The 18,936-nt window shown below is 36.6% G+C and overlaps 1 protein-coding gene across 1 annotated transcript in view; it reads left to right on the forward strand.

Annotated features, from left to right (window-relative positions):
* Positions 1-18,838, forward strand: part of MAP2 (microtubule associated protein 2) — a 305,742-nt gene extending 286,904 nt beyond the window's left edge. Inside the window, exons 13-15 of the mRNA XM_025403963.1 lie at positions 10,386-10,467; positions 14,571-14,683; positions 14,911-18,838. Coding sequence (XP_025259748.1) covers positions 10,386-10,467; positions 14,571-14,683; positions 14,911-15,126 — 411 coding nt within the window. The 3' untranslated portion in view covers positions 15,127-18,838. The remainder of the gene's footprint in view (positions 1-10,385; positions 10,468-14,570; positions 14,684-14,910) is intronic.
* Positions 18,839-18,936: the final 98 nt, after the last annotated feature.

Below are 18,936 nucleotides of genomic sequence, written 5' to 3' on the forward strand. Positions count from 1 at the left end.
GCTAATGATTTTGTGCCCTGAATAGCTCTTAAATCTGCCCATGTCACTCAGTCTGCTCTGCACTATCTTAAGCCTAAGCAGAATACATGATCTCTTGTTGATATTGCCACAATGCTAATTAATTTTTGGTTTCCCTACATCTGTTGTTTGCTCTATCTGATGTACTCTCTATATTGTAACCAAACTTTCTCACCACATTTTTCATTAAATATTCCATTGTATAATTAGTTATTTAATATCTATCTTGTTTCACTTACTAGACCATAAGCTCCATGAAGTCAGAGATGAGGTCCATTTTGTCCATAATGTCCCATACATAGTAGGTGCTCAATAAATATTTATGCAATGAAAATTCAATGAATGTATTATGCCATATTCATGGGGAGGTGCATTATTTTAGTGACACTGTTGAATGATTATGAATGTTTTACGTCATGACAATTATTATCCAAAGAAACTTTCTGTGTTTGTCTAAACGAAGCTTGTGCAACCTGTGGCCCTGGGGGCTACATGTGGCACAGGATGACTTTGAATGTGGCCCAACACAAATTCATAAACTTTTTAAAAACATTTTGAGGTTTTCTGTGATTTTTTTAGCTCATCTGCTATTATTAGTTTTAGTGTATTTTATATGTGGCTCAAGACAATTCTTTTTCTTCCAATGTGACCCAGGGAAGCCAAAAGATTGGTCACCCCTGGTCTAATCCCAGCACTTTGGGAGGCCGAGACGGGCGGATCACGAGGTCAGGAGTTCGAGACCATCCTGGCTAACACGGTGAAACCCCGTCTCTACTAAAAAATACAAAAAACTAGCCGGGCGAGGTGGTGGGCGCCTGTAGTCCGAGCTACTCGGAGGCTGAGGCAGGAGAATGGCGTAAAAACCCGGGAGGCGGAGCTTGCAATGAGCTGAGATCCGGCCACTGCACTCCAGCCTGGGCGACACAGCGAGACACCGTCTCAACAAAAAAAAAAAAAAAAAAAAAAAAAAAGGCCGGGCGCGGTGGCTCACGCCTGTAATCCCTGCACTTTGGGAGGCCGAGGTGGGCGGATCACGAGGTCAGGAGATCGAGACCATCCTGGCTAACAAGGTGAAACCCCGTCTCTACTAAAAATACAAAAAATTAGCCGGGCGCGGTGGCGGCGCCTGTAGTCCCAGCTACTCGGGAGGCTGAGGCAGGAGAATGGCGCGAACCCGGGAGGCGGAGCTTGCAGTGAGCCGAGATGGTGCCACTGCACTCCAGCCTGGGGGACAGAGTGAAGACTCCGCCTCAAAAAAAAAAAAAAAAAAAAAGAATATTGAAAAATTGTACATCAAATAGAATATTGGATTTAAAAGCTGAGTTAGTGGTCCAGCTCTTCTATTAAAGTATTGCATTACCTTTGGTACTGATTTTTTTTTGTCCTTATCTGTAGACCGGAAGCAACAAAATCATGCTTGTTTTTGTATATTGCACCATTTCATTTAAATAGACTCTTAAGTCATTTTAAACTCTCACATACATGGTACTACTTGGAGCATGATAGTAGTTATGCATTACAGCTCATCAAAAAAACATTCATTTAGGTATTCTAATAGATTCCATATGTGTTTGTACCACAAGGGCAAGTTGAAATTGAGTAAAAGAGCTGTGTTTCTGAAATAGAAGACAGGTGTAACGAGGGAAGAAGGAGCCATAGAGAGGGAGGAAGAAGGAAATAAAATTAGTAAAATGTGAGGTGGAATCTTTTTAAATATATTCTTATAAAGTTTTAGGCATTATCTGTATTAGTCTGTTCTCACATTGCTATAAAGAGCTACCCAAGACTGGGTAATTTATGAAGAGGTTTAATTGACTCACAATTCCTCAGGCTTAACAGGGAGCATGACTGAGAGGCCTCAGGAAACTTAAAATCATTGCAGAATACAAACTTCCACTCTCTCTCCTGCCACCATGTGAAGAAGGTGCCTGCTTTAAGGGGAAGCAGTTCCACACACTTTTAAATCATCAGATCTTGTGAGAACTCACTCACTGTCACTAGAATAGCAAGGGGGAAATCTGTCCCCATGATCCAATCACCTCCTACCAGGTCCCTCCTCCAATTCAACATGAGATTTGGGCAGGGACACAAATCCAAACCATATTGTTACCCTCGGATCATTTTTAGGCCCTTTAAATGCTAATTACATAGTTTACTTTCAATTTTATATTTAAGAAAATGGATTAAGTCTGGAAGCAACTAATAAATTATAGTGAAACAGGATTTTCCCTCATTGTATGAAATTATAGTAATGGTTACCACTGTGAACGTCTACTGGGTGCGATTAACATGTAAGCATGTTTATAACATATAAGATGAAGAGAGAAAGATTACAATGAGTTTTTTTTCTCTTTCGCATATTTATTCTTTCATCAAACATTTATTAAGATTGCTGGGCACTAAATGACAAAAGAGGAATGGGAGACAATGAGGCATGGTCTCTGCAACCTAGGCAAAAGGGAGGTTTTTTGCTTTTTGTTTTGTTTCTTGTCCTCCTCTAATGTCTTCCCCTTATTTAATTTTAAGTTTTTTCCAAGCCTTTTCTTTCCATCTTCTGAGAGCTACAATAAGCGCTAAATAAGAGGAGTCATAAAATACCCTATGAACTTTTAAAAATACTATTGGTCAACCCAGCATGAAGAAATTTATTACAAGGCTTTTGTTTGTTTTGTTTTTTTGATAACAAAGTCATCATTATATCAGAGTGAAAGCTCCCTGAGATCAGGACTCTGTCTTTATGCAATAGAATTTTGTAACTATAATTCAGAAGTCTTTTGTGGAGTAATGAAAAGGTTTTGAGTTAGGTTGAGTAAATATTAATTTTTAAAAATTATGAGAAAATTACCACTTTGGGTTTGCAAAGTTGAGGCCTGTTGAGCCTTTTTATCTACTGTTCATTCACAAGCCAAACAAAGACATAGGAACTAATGAGGTTATTTTGAGATAACTGAGCAGAGTATTTAAAAGTTATTTTCTTCACTGATTTGGCCCACTATTCCTTAGAATTTCTTAAAAATTTAAATAAGAACAAACTTTAATGTCAAAAAATTATAGTATACAAATTTGAAAAAGTTCATTAGCTGTTCATTTTCATGAATCACAATGACTGTTGTACTCATAATGTTTCTTCCAGCGCCCATTGAGAGACCACTTACAAATACTTAATGATGGGTCTAGTGACTAAACTCATTAATGTCTATTCCACTAAAACGTTCTTTCCCAATTATTCAGCATTATCCATTCACCCAGGGTTTTTCAGTGTGGTTCTGCTTTCTGTGCCATGTGACACAGCTTGCATAGGAAAATTGGTCTCTCCAACTTTTCTTTTAGAGTTTTGTGGAATTGTGCATTTTGACATAAACTGTTATTTCTTCCTAAATGTGTATTTAAATATACATATTGTTTATATTGGATATAAAGAATTTTAAAGAAACTATTGTTCAATGTAGGCAGGGATGGTTAAAATTCTGATTATAATATTTGTATACATTTTAACCAGAGTGCAAAGTTTTTAACAGATGAATCTCTGAAGAACATCATGTGTGCCAGAGAACTTTCAATCTTCAGGACTATCTGATGTAGTCATAGTTTGTTTTAGTATAGGATACCTGAGGATTTTACAGAGGCCAGATAGTTTTCATTAAAATGAATATTATGAAATAAAAAATACTTTTGAAAGAGAATATTTTCATAATGCAAGAACAAAGGAGGGCTTAATTTTATGTCATCCTGAGAAATGAGGGAAACCCAAAGGAAAAATTTAATCCCTTGCAAGGTTAAAGGGAAGTCAGTTGAGTGCCACTGTTCACTCCCCTTTCTCAAAAACATTCTTTCTGATACAACTTAGATGGAGGAAAAGAGAAATGGTATTGCAACCTAGGTTCATACCTAATGGATGCCTGAGGGGATCTAGACAAATCCAAATTATTTGACTCCTAGTCACCCTCCACATCTCACCACCTTGAGCTGGCGTGTGGGTCTTTTGCTAAAGAGAGCAGTGTCATAGATTTTCAATTTAAAAAAAAATCAAAATCTCATTGCTCAAGAAATTCGAGTTGACATTGGGATGAATGCCTCCAGCTTACAAATTGTTTTACTAAAAACTGTGCATTGAGAATGTATTTTCTTTCATTTTACATGTTTCTTAGAGATTTTTTTTTTCTTGTCTGCAGGCATATCCTGCATTTTCTGTTTCAATCCTTTCCTAGAGCAACCCTGTTTTAGGGGAACAGGTGTTAATGTATTGAAAGGAATAGTTAAATATATGCAGAGAGAGAGAGCACTGTGGCAGATCACTTCAATTAAACCATTGTGATAAAATCCAACTAAAGTCACACAAAGAATATCCAGAAAGAAATTACAATATTCTTCTCTATCATAGTGGAAGAATAGAAAGAATTAGTCAAAATTAAAATAAAGCAATTCTGATGAATTTTATGTCATTAACCCATGCTTATACAACTCTTCATGCTATATGAGCCTTATATGAATGGAAAGCCAACTGTTTGTGCAAATAAATCACCAATGTTTGCATAAATTTCCTGAGACTAAAATCCTTTTTTGCAAGCTCCCACTGGAGGTATTGATTGCACCAAACCTTGAAGAATAATCTGTTACAGACTCAACTTAGAATGAGAGCACCCTAGGGAGAGATAATAACAAAACACAGGGATGAACTTTAAATGTAAACACAGTCCTTAAAGTATAGAATGTAACAGAGTCTGGCCAAAATGTAAAGTAACAGAGAAGTCTGAAGAATCGGAATTGCTGAGGCCTGTGGCTGCCTCACTAAGAAGTTTTGATGTATTTAATAAGAAATAGAGCGCTTGGGGGAATTTTGAATAGGGGAGAGCTATAGGAAGATGATCCACTTGATTAATCTATTTTTCACTGCTATGAAGTATGTAGAAAAAAAGATTGTCACACTCTTTCAAATACCCTACTTTGTATTAATAGTGTAAGTAAAAATTTTACTTGAAATAGGCCGGGCGCAGCAGCTTACGCCTGTAATCCCAGCACTTTGGGAGGCTGAGGCGAGTAGATCACGAGGTCAGGAGATGGAGACCATCCTGGCTAACACGGTGAAACGTCATCTCTACCAAAAATACAAAAAATTAGCTGGGCGTGGGGGCGGGCGCCTGTAGTCCCAGCTTCTCAGGAAGCTGAGGCAGGAGAATGGCGTGAACCCGGGAGGCGGAGCTTGCAGTGAGCCGAGATCGCACCACCGCACTCCAGCCTGGGCAACAGAGCGAGACTGTCTCAAAAAAAAAAAAAAAAAAAAAAAACTTCTTGAAATAAATTGGCAGAGATTAAAATGTGATTTAGAGAAAATTTTGAACAATTATTATTCAGATTTTTTCCTTCATATCATGAGCACAGAAAATTAGTTTTTTCGTTAAATAGAAGTTAATTTTTTTTCTAGACAATCTCTAAGATGTTAAAATAATTTTCCCTTGACATAGGTTTTTAGGAAAACAAATGTTTTTCTAAAACTGAAAATCCCTTCCCAAAGAAATAAATATTTATTTAGATGTATCCATAGAACCCAGAGTTAAAACTATAACTCTTGTTGTTGTTTTTTTTGTTCGTTTGTTTTTTGTCTTTTGGTTTATTTTAAAGCTGATCTAGAATATGGCCTTCTCCTTCACAGCAGCCATGTGTTTTTCTGTTTTATGAAATGGTTTCTGAGGACTGCTGTTGTTTGTGGAATGAACTCTAAGATGCTAATTATTTGTAATTGACCCTAGAGATCTTTGGTGTGAAGTAATTTGTACATTTGCTCCGGCATAAATGTGAGTCACGTGGAATAGGCAAACGTTCAGGTGCAAGTTGTCAAACTAGAGTGTAACTCTTCATAAGCACTCAGTGTCCATTTTCCAAAGAGGTTTATGCTTCTTTCTACCCTACCATTAAGCGCGATGGAAAACAAAGGTCTGGAGAGGCAGTTACATTTATTCTGTCATAATTCACCTCATTTTAGACAAAAAATATATAATATAAACCTATTGCAATATGGAAATATGTAAAGAAAGTGCCAGTAATGCATGTGAAAGGATAGGATTGCTTCATATTACAAGTTGAGCAGACATAGGTGGAGAAAGTCTACCTGCAAGACAGGCAAGCAGGTTTTTTTGATAGAATATCTGTGATTTTCTAGAAAATCTGGGTAAAATCAACAGAAGTCAAATTTTAAGTTGTAGGACTTTAAGATTCTAAATAATCTCTCAATAATGCTGGCAATGTGATCATTTAGGATTGACTCATTTGTTTTGGAAATCATAAAAATGGTCAAACAGTTGATTAAATGTTAATGTCAAACAGATTTATGCAACTGAATTTAGAATTTCCAATTTTGTAACAAGTGAATCAGATTTCATGTTTGGCTTGTGATCACTTGGCAATGAGTCACTAGATTGGTACTCTAATGATCTGTAAATTAAATTTTTAAACATAGTATGAAATCCTGTATATTCTCAAGGATTAGTAAAATAGCTCACATCATGTCTATGTCATTGCCAAAATAATTAGATATTTATTGAGAATCCTTTAAAGTATTATTATTAGAAATAATAAGTCAAAATTATTTGCTTTCTCCCATCCAACTACTAATCAACCCCGACCCTGCTTAAATTCCAAGACTAGATGGGAATGGGCACATTTATGGTGATATGGCCATAAATAAAATGATTTGCCTTCAACTTCAGAAAATAATTTCTCTATGAGGTTTTACATGTAATGGTCTTTATTGGTTTAAAACTATCTCCATCTTATGTGAAACGTTTATAGTGCAACTACACTTATTGTTAGATACAGACTCTGTGAATATCTTCAACCCTGTTTAAGTCACAACTTTTATTATGCCCTAAAGAGTAGCCCAATAATTCTGTCTTCTGAATTCAAATTTTGACAAGAGGCTCTCCCCGTGGGTTGCTGATGAGAGTTGTCAATGACATTTCCCTGCAAGGGACAAGCTATCTTGTCAATGTTAGGCAGGCACTGTGAATTAAGCTTTGCCTCAAAAGTAGTCAAGATTCAATGTCTTTTCGAATTTTTTATTCTTTTTTGGAAATACCAAAAGATGTGTTAATATTCTTGCAGATGGTTGTGTATCTAGGGTAAATTTATTTAGAGTTTTTAAATAAGAGGATAAACTGTCCCCTAAAGCGTTGAAAATGTTTTTTTTTTTCTTTAACTATTGCAGAGGTGGGGAAGAGAAGAGAGTAGAAGTAACCAAAGTAAAACAAAATGAACAAATAACAATAACACAATAAAGCTTTCTTTCCATGCTTACATTGCTTTTTTGTCCTCCAAAAGATGCAAGGTTCAAAAGACATATGAAATAAGTCATGAAAGTTGTAACGTTGTACATTAAACCAGAGTAATGTCCTTCCAGATCTGGATCTGCTGTTGTCTTCAAGATGAATGTTTGACTTCTCAAAAATACAAATAAAACACCTAACCTCAAATCTGCTGGCCTCCATCAAGGCCTGACCTATGTCTATATCACCTCGTTACAAGTCAGCTAACCAATGGGCATGGGTTTTCTTGCCTCTAAAAATGGGAAAAAAAATGCTTCCATATGATCATTAATGGAAAATGACTGCTTTTGAGCAGTTGCCAGAAAGGGGCCTTCAGGAGGCTACTGAACCAAACCTGCAAGGGAATTGTGAAACCCAAACTTTCTTTGTTGACCCTCCTGGGAAACCGGGGGTTCTTACCCTAGATGAATGAGAACTCTGATGTAGAAGATTCACCATGTGTGAGCCCCATTTGTGCTGTATGGACCAACAAAACAGTCAAGTGTACAATAATTGTGATGGCTGACTCTGATGGGGTAAGGGAATGGCATATCCTCTAGGGTCCTGTGCTGAACGAGATTTAGTGTTAACCACTATTGACCCTTACCTAGAGTGAGCCTGAGTCCCAGTGTTGCTGACAACATTGGTAGCCTCCCCATCACAGATGATTCAAGTTTTATTTTTCAATCCATACAACTATTTCCAGATCATACCTAAGTACAGTGTGATTTCGAAGCCTCTCTTGCGTTTGACCTGTGGGGGTGCAGAAGAATAGGGGCTCAGATTTACATGACAGAACTGTTCTTCAGTTCCAGAGTGAGATTTTCTCTTAAATGAATGTGTAGGTGGAAGGGAATCTAAAGCCTCTTTGATGCTACCCATTCTGGTTCCCCTTATCCAGCATCTTGATAGAAAAGTGCACAGTGAAGTTACCTCCAATTCCTTTTAGGTTAGGATTTTAAACAAGAAGATCGATTTTAGCAAAGTTCAGTCCAGATGTGGTTCCAAGGATAACATCAAACATTCGGCTGGGGGCGGAAATGTAAGTAGAAGCGCCTGTTAGAAAGCTGTCCTGACTGCGTGGAGCCACCTGCACAGCCAGCACCCTGCCTTCTTTCCCACCTCTTTCCAACACACTGCTCCTTTCTCACTGCTGTTCCACATGTCTCCCTGGTATGATAGCTTGTAGTCTTGCATTTTCAGTGATGGACTTCCCATCCTTCCCTGTAAGATCATCAGGGAATTTCTTGCTTTGATTTGGGAAAGAAAACCTCGATGGAATGCACCATGGTTTTCTGGAGAATGGCAAAACCACTTCACTTGCCAACTTTGTTGCTGGCCTTCTTGTCTTCAATGTATTTTCTCACGTTGTTTCTACTCCACTGCAAAAGTCAGCTGGGCACATATTTTTCTAGCTCCATATAAATTACCCATGAGGCAAAGACTGATATACTTGTAAATGCCCAAAGTATGTAATGTCAATCTTCAGTGGTTCATTATTCATGAAAGTAAGGATATCATTTAGAATAATACAAAACTAGTGGAGCATGGTTCATCTATAATTCAAAGTGAAAGGATTCAAGTCCAGTGTACACTTTAGTTTGATGGGATTTTTTTTCCTGTCTCTTTCATTTAGTGTAAATAATATCCTGTGAGAGGAAGGGAACGATGATTCCATGTTTTTTAAGTGTGGTTGAGGCAGAGTTGAAATGGTCAGACAATCTCAAGCTAAAGGAAGGATGGTTCTTTATAAAATAAGAATAGTTTTTCAAAGGTGATCAGGCTAACTGTATCCTACAGATCCTATCTCTTTGAACTTCAGTTTCTGATCATCCGTGACTCAAGTAATTTACAAGGCGTTGAATCTAGAATCTCACCTGTCTATTAACTCTTGGCTACTTGCTTCCCAACTGGGCAGAAGTAGAATCAAGCAGTGAAAGAGAGAGTGAGAGAGAGAGAGAGAGAGAGAGAGAGAGAGAAGCAAGTGCCTTCTACAAGCAGCTGTTGCCTGATAATCAAAGTAGCTTCACTGAGCATAAAACTGTCACTGTCATTGAAAGTCCATAGCAATGTTTGCTGGCCCCCTTCAAGTATGCTAGGCTAAGCTTCAGGGTTAATCTTTACATTTATGTGGTTGCCACTCTTCCTTATTCCCCAGACTATAAGTATATACCATGTGGTACTTTCATAAAAGTAGCCCCAGGCCTGGTAATTACTTGAGGATATCAGAGGATGAACCCAGCTATCCTTTACACAGGTGCTGCTGGACAAAACACCTAAGTGGAAAAGGATAAACTAGGATAATTAAAGATCTTAAATAAGTAGAGGAGCTTTATCTCCCAAAACAATAGTCTTAAATTTTCGTCTAGGAAAGAATCCCTTGTTTAAATATGCAGACATCCTGGCCCTGTCCTCATGATGCCTGTGATTCAGTAATTCCCAAGTACTCTCGTGCAGATGACAATGGACCAAACTTGGAGAAGCACTGCTTCAAATATTGGGAGAGGAAATATTTTCAGTAAAACACAGAGAAGAAAAAACATGTTGCTATCATTTTATAATTTGGTATGAAAGAAAAATTTCATCTAGCTAAGATATGACAATGTAATAACAACTTAGAAAAGCACGTTCAGAACTTCTTGTATCTTAAAACAATGTTGGTCTTCTTGTAACTATGAGCAACATTGGTCACTTTTATGTAAAAATCACTTTATAAAGAATAATGCATCTCTTCTCTTGGCTCTTTGCTTATGGAAAGGTTTAACGCAGTGTTGCTTAGTTCTCTGAGTGGAAGCTTGCCTTGTTTCTATCCTCCTGTGTCATAATCTGCTTTCAACTAATAAATCTTCTATTCTAGGGTTTTCTTTCACTTGGGTTCTTTCCAATCCAAACATGTGGGAGAATATATGGAAAATATGTCTTCCTGTGTTTGTGTGTGTACTTCAGTTTGGGTTTCTAGCTATGTTGTTGCATGTTGTGACTTTGGGTATGTTTCTAGATTTTATGTATGAGCTTGGGTTTTTGTCCATGTTTGAACTATTTTAAGCATGTTTTATGTGGTTCACATAGGTACAAATTGTTACCAAGAAAATAGACCTAAGCCATGTGACATCCAAATGTGGCTCTCTGAAGAACATCCGCCACAGGCCAGGTAAATAAATAATTTTTAGTAGTTTGAGAAATATTTAATTGGAATCAAGAAATGGATGAGAAAATTTGTTGTTGTTGTTGTTGTTGCTGCAAAATACCTAATTGGAAGGATGTTTAAAAGGATGTTTTAAAATCTAGATACTTCACATTTTTATTAATAGAAACTAAAATTGAAATTTTCAAGGCATCTTCATTGGGGAAAAGTGAACCCAATCATACAATGAAGAGGACACATTTTAATTAAAAATTAAAAGGTACATAAGGTGCATTTATTTTTATGTACTCAACATGCTTATTGGAGCTCCTTTGAAATATGTAGTCTATAAAATACATCAGATCATGTATTCATATATAATAACATTGAATGGAGGTAGCATTTCCAAAGTTTTTTTCCTAAAATTGGCTTCCTATATTATGTAAAATAAGGATTGTGCTTTGCAAAGCTGAAGAAATGTATTTCTCTGGTGAATTTCTCAGATTCTTTATTAGGTCAGTAAACACCATGAATCTCCAGCAGAATGCAATGTTTCCTCAACTTACTTGACCATGAACCCCTTTTGGTTTTTCAAAATATCTCATGCGACTAGTGCTCTAAAATAGAATTTATATTCATACTTACTGGGAGATTTTCTCCCTTTAAAGTGTGAATCTAACATTATGAGTCACTTTTCCTGAATATTGTGTATTACATGTTTTTGTTAAATTCTACCTCTGTAGAGTGGGCATGTTGGCTCATGCCTGTAATCCCAGCACTTCGGGAATCCAAGGCAGGAGGGTTGCTTAAGGCCAGGAGTTTGAGACAGACTCGGCAACATAGGGAAACCCCTGTCTCAATAAAAAATTAAAAATAAAAATAAGCCAGATATGGTGGTACATGCTTGTAGTCCTAGCTACTTGGAAGGCTGAGGCAGGAGGATCACTTAGTTTCAGGAGTTCGAGGCTGCAGCAAGCTATGCTCACACCACTGCACTCCAGCCTGGGCAACAGAGCAAGACCCTGTCCCAAAGAAAAAACTCTACCTCCATAGATATGTAATAAAAGATGACTGTCAAATTTGTAATTTTCTTGAGAATATTTTGACACAATTCATTTATCCCTGAGAACAAAAGGAAAGCAAGTGGTTTTAACTGTCTGTGTTTGGCATCTTAACATAAAAACAAAGTAATAGGTTTTTTTTCCCATGAAACAAGGTATAATAACAGTTGAGCTGTTAGCTGACAATTATTCTGCTAGTCAGGAGAAAATTATTAATAAATTATTGGTTGAAAAGCAAAGATAGGTAGAATAAATTTCAAAATGGATAAATGCATTGAAAACATCTGGAAATCACGGTTCATTTTGTCAATGGGTGTTGATTATAAAGCAAGTCAAAGAGTTACAAACTATATTTATGAAGTCTTCACTACCAGTTTCAGAACTGCTGCCATGGAATTAGCTTCTCTGTTTTTCATGAGGCAGCAGGAAGGTTGTCCCATACTGCACATCTTCGAAATTCCCCTGTCCACAGCTGAAGTGTACAAACACTGAATTGACTTTGTACTGCTGTGTCAACAGCATGGCTGGAATACTTGGCAACACTGCCTATTTTCTTTCAGAATACAGAAGAAAATGCTGCACTCTTTAACCTAGACAGTAAGGTTATAGTTAGTCAAACTCACCTGTGATCTAGATATACGGAAAAAAATTTATATAGCCAAGGAACTATTCTGTGTATGATTTGTTGGTCATAAAAGGCTGTTGTCATGGACTCCCACCTATTTCTAAATCTAGCTCTTGCTTCCATTATAACTGAATCCAATGACTAAATTCATAAAGAAGTGTCAGCATAATAATCCTTGACAGCAGCAACCTTTTCACAAAATTATTTTGGAATGTGGAATATCTAAAGAGAAAATAAAGAAAATAAACATCTGGAGGCACACATTGAAATATCTGTTCTTCTCAACTTCATTTATAAAGCTTGACAAAGATAATGGTCTTTCACAATTACTGCTCCTGATGGGTGAAAGAATTATTTGAAAAATCAAAGGCATAGATCTCTGAGTTTAAGATATCTGGATTCTCTAACAGTTGCATAAGAATTTCTAGAGGGACTTCAGAAATAGACTTCTTAAGCTTCCTTTTCTGAATATGTTTTGGGTCAATAATATGTTATTATTTTTCCCTCTCAGAAGACAGTTCATAGTGAGATTCCATCTCTACAATAAAAATAAAAATAAGCTGAGTGTGGTAGTGCACACCTGTAGTCCTAGCTACTCAGAGGGCTGAGGTGGGAGGATCACCTGAGCCCAAGAAGTCAAGGTTGCAGTGAGCTGTGATCTTGTCACTTCACTCCATCCTGGGCAACAGAGCAGACCGTCTCCAACAATAAAAAATGACATTTTAGCAAAAATTTAGCAAGATTATGTTGACAAAACATATAATCAGAAAAGTAAGTGATCTCTATCAGAGGCTACCAAAAATACAAAAATAAGATCACAAAGAAGTTGTTCTTATCTAGTTGAAAGTCCAACATCCTCTAACCTCTAACCAAGATAAGTCTGTTTTATGAATCATTACAAATCATGTTCATCTCATCACAACCAACAAGTAAGACCCATATGGCCAGGTAAAATGTGGGAAGAATAACGCTCTAAAAAATGAGGCATATTTTGAGGGAAGGATAACTACATCTCTAAGCATGAGTTAAATAACATCATACAGTTTATAAGCCTTAAAACAAGAACGAATGGATATTTCTCCAAAATGTAATCTAATTGTGTAATATAATTTCAAGAGGTCCCTGGCCAGGCAGTTGGGTATTAACATAGATGTCTAGATATTGCATGAGAAAAATACCTCATGGCTTAAGAGACCTGTGAAGCCTTAACAAACCTTCCTCCTTTGTCTACAGAGATACATGAGCAACAAGAGAGATACATGAGCAACAAGATTCCAAAATTGCAAAATCTCTTTCATATTTCCATATAGTCCCTCAGGCTTTGTTTCAAAATCAAACTCCCAAGCAAGGTGCACTTTATGTACTCAACATGTTTGTTGGAGCAGCTTTGAAATATGTAGTCTGTGAAATACATCATAACCAACAAGTGAGACCTACGTTACCACTGGCTTTCCAGAAGAACGCATGTGCTCAAAACAAAGCTGCTGTTAAAGTGAAAGCAAATCTCTTAGGTGGAGATGAGTAAATAAGGAGTCTCATTTCACTTTTTATGCAGGTCAAACACATCAGCAGACACTCAGAAATGGTCAAGGACAAGCTCAAGGACAACAAATAACTTAGCTAGTGTAGAACTTTCCATATTTGCGAGCTTGAGAGAGACATGTAGAGACGGGGAAGACTACACTGAAGAGTGCAGCGTGGCTCTGTTACAATCAGCAGATCAGGGTTCTAGACTGATCAGCATTAGGGAAAATGGCGTGGTCAAAACTCTGTCTCAATATTATCAGATCAAGGTCAGCGTCAAATTGGTCCTATGGCATCCACACAAGAAAGAGAGGATGATCTGTCACTTCATATATGAATTAAAATGGGAGGCTTTTAAAGCTTACTAGTCGTAAACAACTTAGCTCCTGACTGATTTCATCAGTGAAGCTTTCAATGTTGAACATTTATAAATGAATATATTGCCCACATGTGCACCACTTCCAGCCTAAATCTTCTTTGGATAAGTAACCTGTTACCATGAAGAATAAAGAAGAGTTTCATTTAAATTTAATTTGGTCCCTTAGAAATAAGAGACTAAATGTTCCAACTTTTAGAAAGGATTCAAATAAGATATTTTCATTTTGCTAATTTTTATAGTGTTTGTTATACCAAAAAGAAAAGCCCCTCTGATTTCTTAGGTTAGACATGGGTAAAGGAGAAAGGTATTAATATGTGAAGCAATCCATATAATGGTATAAGAAGGGTTTTATGGTCTTGGATCATCTGACAAAATGATATGGGCTAGAAATTCTAAAAGATTCCATTCACATATATTGTTGGAGGGATGGTAAAGTTAATAAATTTGTGGTTTGCAGCAATCTATCTACTGCAATCATTTTTGGAAAATAATCACCACAAATGCAAGATATAGTTATATCAAGGTAATTCTTCCCTCGTAGGTGGCGGACGTGTGAAAATTGAGAGTGTAAAACTAGATTTCAAAGAAAAGGCCCAAGCTAAAGTCGGTTCTCTTGATAATGCTCATCATGTACCTGGAGGTGGTAACGTCAAGGTAAGAAACAAGGTTATGAGCCAATGTTGTCTTTAAAAAAAAAAAAAAAAAATTCTTCTGAAATACTCTTCATCAAAATAGGTCCCAGATTGAAGACCTGGACAAATAAGAAGTAGGGATAACAGAGGTGAATAGAAGTCATTAATATCAGCCCTGGGAGATGGAGAAAGAAGTAGGGGCCAGTTAAGATGCCTGAGTTAACGAGGACTGATGCTTGTCTTAAACAGATTGACAGCCAAAAGTTGAACTTCAGAGAGCATGCTAAAGCCCGTGTGGACCATGGGGCTGAGATCATTACACAGTCCCCAGGCAGATCCAGCGTGGCATCACCCCGACGACTCAGCAACGTCTCCTCGTCTGGAAGCATCAACCTGCTTGAATCTCCTCAGCTTGCCACTTTGGCTGAGGATGTCACTGCTGCACTCGCTAAGCAGGGCTTGTGAATATTTCTCATTTAGCATTGAAATAATAATATTTAGGCATGAGCTCTTGGCAGGAGTGGGCTCTGAGCAGGTGTTATATTCATTCTTTATAAACCATAAAATAAATAATCTCATCCCCAAACTGTAGTAATTGTTACAATTTTATATTTAAAAAATGAATAGTACATGCAGAAACTGACCTGATTTCCATTTGCAACAGGAAGACACTGGCTTTACATGGGTTCAATTGGACAATTATTTTTGCTCTGCTCTGTTTTGCATGGAGTATTATTTTAAAAATTGCATTTTTACCTTTCATGTGCCTGAAGGCTATCCACTACATTCTGAAGGCCTTGTTAAATCCAAGCTGCTCATTTCACTATTCTGTTTCTGAGTGAGAAGATAAAAACTGCCCATTGTAACTTATTTCAGGTTAAATTAAACCAAGGAGTCTGATTGCAGAAAGGGAAGAGCATGTAAGAAATAAGTTTTTTTAAAGTGTTATTTTGTATAAATGGGAAGAAAGATTCAATTAAGTTATTAACATTTGGGACCTGGATAATTATATCAGAGTATGTCAATCCAATAAATTATTTAACTAATTAAAAAAATAGATTGCAAAGCATTTGAGCTGTGGTTGAGGAAGTGGTGTAAAAGTGCATCCCTTAGGAATGATGCACTTTCTTTAGGATGGACTCGTGTCTGATTAGAATGTCAGTTGATCAGCTAGATTTGTGTCCACACTACCAGTTTCACACCCCCTTTCCATCTGTTTGATACAGTATTATAGATATAAATATATATATATTTCTCTGTGGCCATTTGTGATACTTCCTCATATACTTGAATATTATACTTCTTTATTCACAGTATCTGTGTCTCCTGCACCCTTTGGTGTTGCAATTTTAGGTATGTGAAAGTAGATGTTAGCAGGGTTCTCTCCCTATTTAAAAAAAATACATTAAAAAAGACAAAAAATTTTAGCATGAAGTTGCTTTCTGTAACAACTCAAAGCCGTAACCCTGTTTTAGTGCCAGATACAAGTCTCTCCCGTGATGCTAGAAAAAAAATTATTTTTCTTTGCTTTCACCAACATGGAGTTTGTGGGGGTGGGTCCAGTTATACATGAAAGGGTTTACAGATTGTTGGTTTAAGATTATGGATTTATCTCATTTTTAATCACAGGATAGTTTGGGGTTTGTGCCTATTATTATTCACGAAACCGACTTAAGATGTTTTCTTTACTTTTCTTTTTTTCCATTTGCTAAAGTTGAAAGTTGAAACCAACAGTAATAGTTTGAAACATGTTTTCTCATTTTTCCAAGTAGTATCTGTTTATTAAATTCTCTAATAGAAGATGTTTGTCTTTCTTACCCAAAGTAAAGATCCCCTGATCCGAAAGAAAAAAATACAATACTTTGGGAAGCTATAGCTATAAAACACTTGAGACACAGATATCTAAATCAGTTTTTTTCCAAGACTCCAACATTGCACTCTGTAAAGTAACACAGTGTGATCTAGTATTATTTATCAGAGATAATACTGTTCTGACTGTATATACAGTCTAGAACTCAGAAATCAATTAATTCCTCTCACAAATCATTCATCTTAGACTTACAAATAAGCAATGAAATAGTCAATGGCCTGATTCAGACAAAGAGCTACCAGGCTGGATGGACACTTTTTAGTATTTTATCTTTTCTTTTTCTTGCTCAGGGCTGGTAGGTTGGATCTGAACCATTAAAATCATATGGTCCACTAGGCGTATGATCTCTTTGAGCCAAATCGGTTCCTGAATATAAAGGAGGAAATGATGAGGATGGACTGAGGCAACGGGGAAGTATAGAAACATCCAAGTCAAAAGCCAAGGAATGCAGAGACAGAGACACAGGTGCTTTTTGGTGACCCAGTGGATATGGCAACCAATGTAACTGCCATACAAGAAACCCTAGGAGCAAACCCACACCACTCATTCTCAGCTAAGAGATTTTACACAGGCAAACATGTCTTAAAGCATTTATAAATCAGTTATTTTATTTAATAGTCAAAACCTTAGAAACCTTAGGATCATAGATATGTCTATTTTCCGCCTATTAATTGCTGTGAGGTTTGATTTGACCAATCTGGGCAACTTATTCATCAGCTTCCCTTGAAGTGCACCAGAAAATAGAAGAAAGGTGTGTGGAGACTTAGGGTATTTTGTTACATGTTTTGATAGTCTTAAATAGTGATTAAATTTATCTAGAAAGAAGTTAACAGCTCATTAGAAAAGTTTTAACCTGTGAAATAAGTATTTTTCTCAACATTCTTTAAAGTTTTTATGTAAGTTAACACTAGGTAAACATTCTACATACTAAAAGTCAGTTTATTACAAATACATACCAAAAATAAAGATTATACAAGGCACCAAACTACTAGATTTGGCATTAAAACAAATGTTTATTTCTAATTACAACAAAATTATAATGAATAAATGTTCTTGCTTTGTATGGAAATACAATTCTTTATTAAAGTTAACAGAAAGGAACTGATCATTTGTGCCAGTAAAAGAGAGAAACACACAGGTTAAATGTCTTCTTGTGAGGTTAAGGGGTAGAACCTATCTTGCCTTCACTCTCAAGATAACGACTCAAATTAAGCTTTTTGAGCACCACTCTTGTGGGGACACACATACGCTGATCTAGGAATGAAATCTTCGTGGTCTCAATTCTAGATCTACTTTGCCAGTTTCTCTCTGGCTTTAGCCTTTGAGAACCTGTATAAGAATACATAAATAATCCAGAGCTGTGAAGAGTTAAAAGGCCTACTTCTCCAGTGAACTCACCCTCTGGGTCACTTGCAACCAAAAATTGGATACCTCATAATGATGCAGGAAAGACCCGAGTTCTTGATGAGTTCCAAAGGCCACGTTCATTTAGGAACCAACTCTCTCTGGATTCACCTGCTGAGTTCCAGCAGCGTGATGGGCTGACATCCCACCTACAAGCATGACACCTGTGTAACACCAGCTATGTATGGCTGAGGAAGGCTGAAAGAAAGCCATTAAATGGAAGAATGTACTGATTGTAGTGACCTTCTACACACACACACACACACACACACACACACACACACACACCCCTAGAGTAATACAGCAAACATGGAATAATCAGCCAATATATAACGTCAGTATTTTATTAAATAATCTGAATGTGGTTGATTTTGACATCGCTGCAATTACAATTTTCTTCTATTTTTCAAGTCACAGTAAGGAAAATAAACTACTCATGGTCTAAATACCAGAGATAAAGTAGACTCATGGCTTGGTAAGGAAATTTTAAGCATTCCTTCAAAGACTGACGTGCTAAAATAAGTATTGATGTTTTGGGTTTTTTTACACCTAGGATTTTGCTTGGGTGTGTAGGTGAAGGCCAAGACCCTCTGCAGGAAAAAGCTTATTTTCAAACTCAGAAAATAAAATGTCAATCATAAAAATCTACTTCAACTTTAGCAAAAAGAAAAAAAATCAACAAAAAGTATACTCTGTATGCTGGGATTCCGAGGTTCCAACACACCGTTACAAATCTGTGGGGGGTTTCTTTCTTCTGATAATTCTAGAGCCTGTTACCATAGAAAGGCATTTCTTCAATGGCTGGTTGTAGTTAGTTCATGTTTTTCAATCAAATTTGCAAATGTATTTGTTGCTGTATAGTGATTGTTTTGCAAAATAAAATTGCTTGTCACCTAACTGCTAGTTTTGGTTTCATACTGTTTAATTGCTTCTCCTCTGGAAAAAAAAAAAAATTATATATATATATATATATATATATATATATATATATATATATATAT

The sequence above is a fragment of the Theropithecus gelada genome, chromosome 12 (assembly GCF_003255815.1).
Source record: "Theropithecus gelada isolate Dixy chromosome 12, Tgel_1.0, whole genome shotgun sequence".
NCBI classification, from domain to species: domain Eukaryota; kingdom Metazoa; phylum Chordata; class Mammalia; order Primates; family Cercopithecidae; genus Theropithecus; species Theropithecus gelada.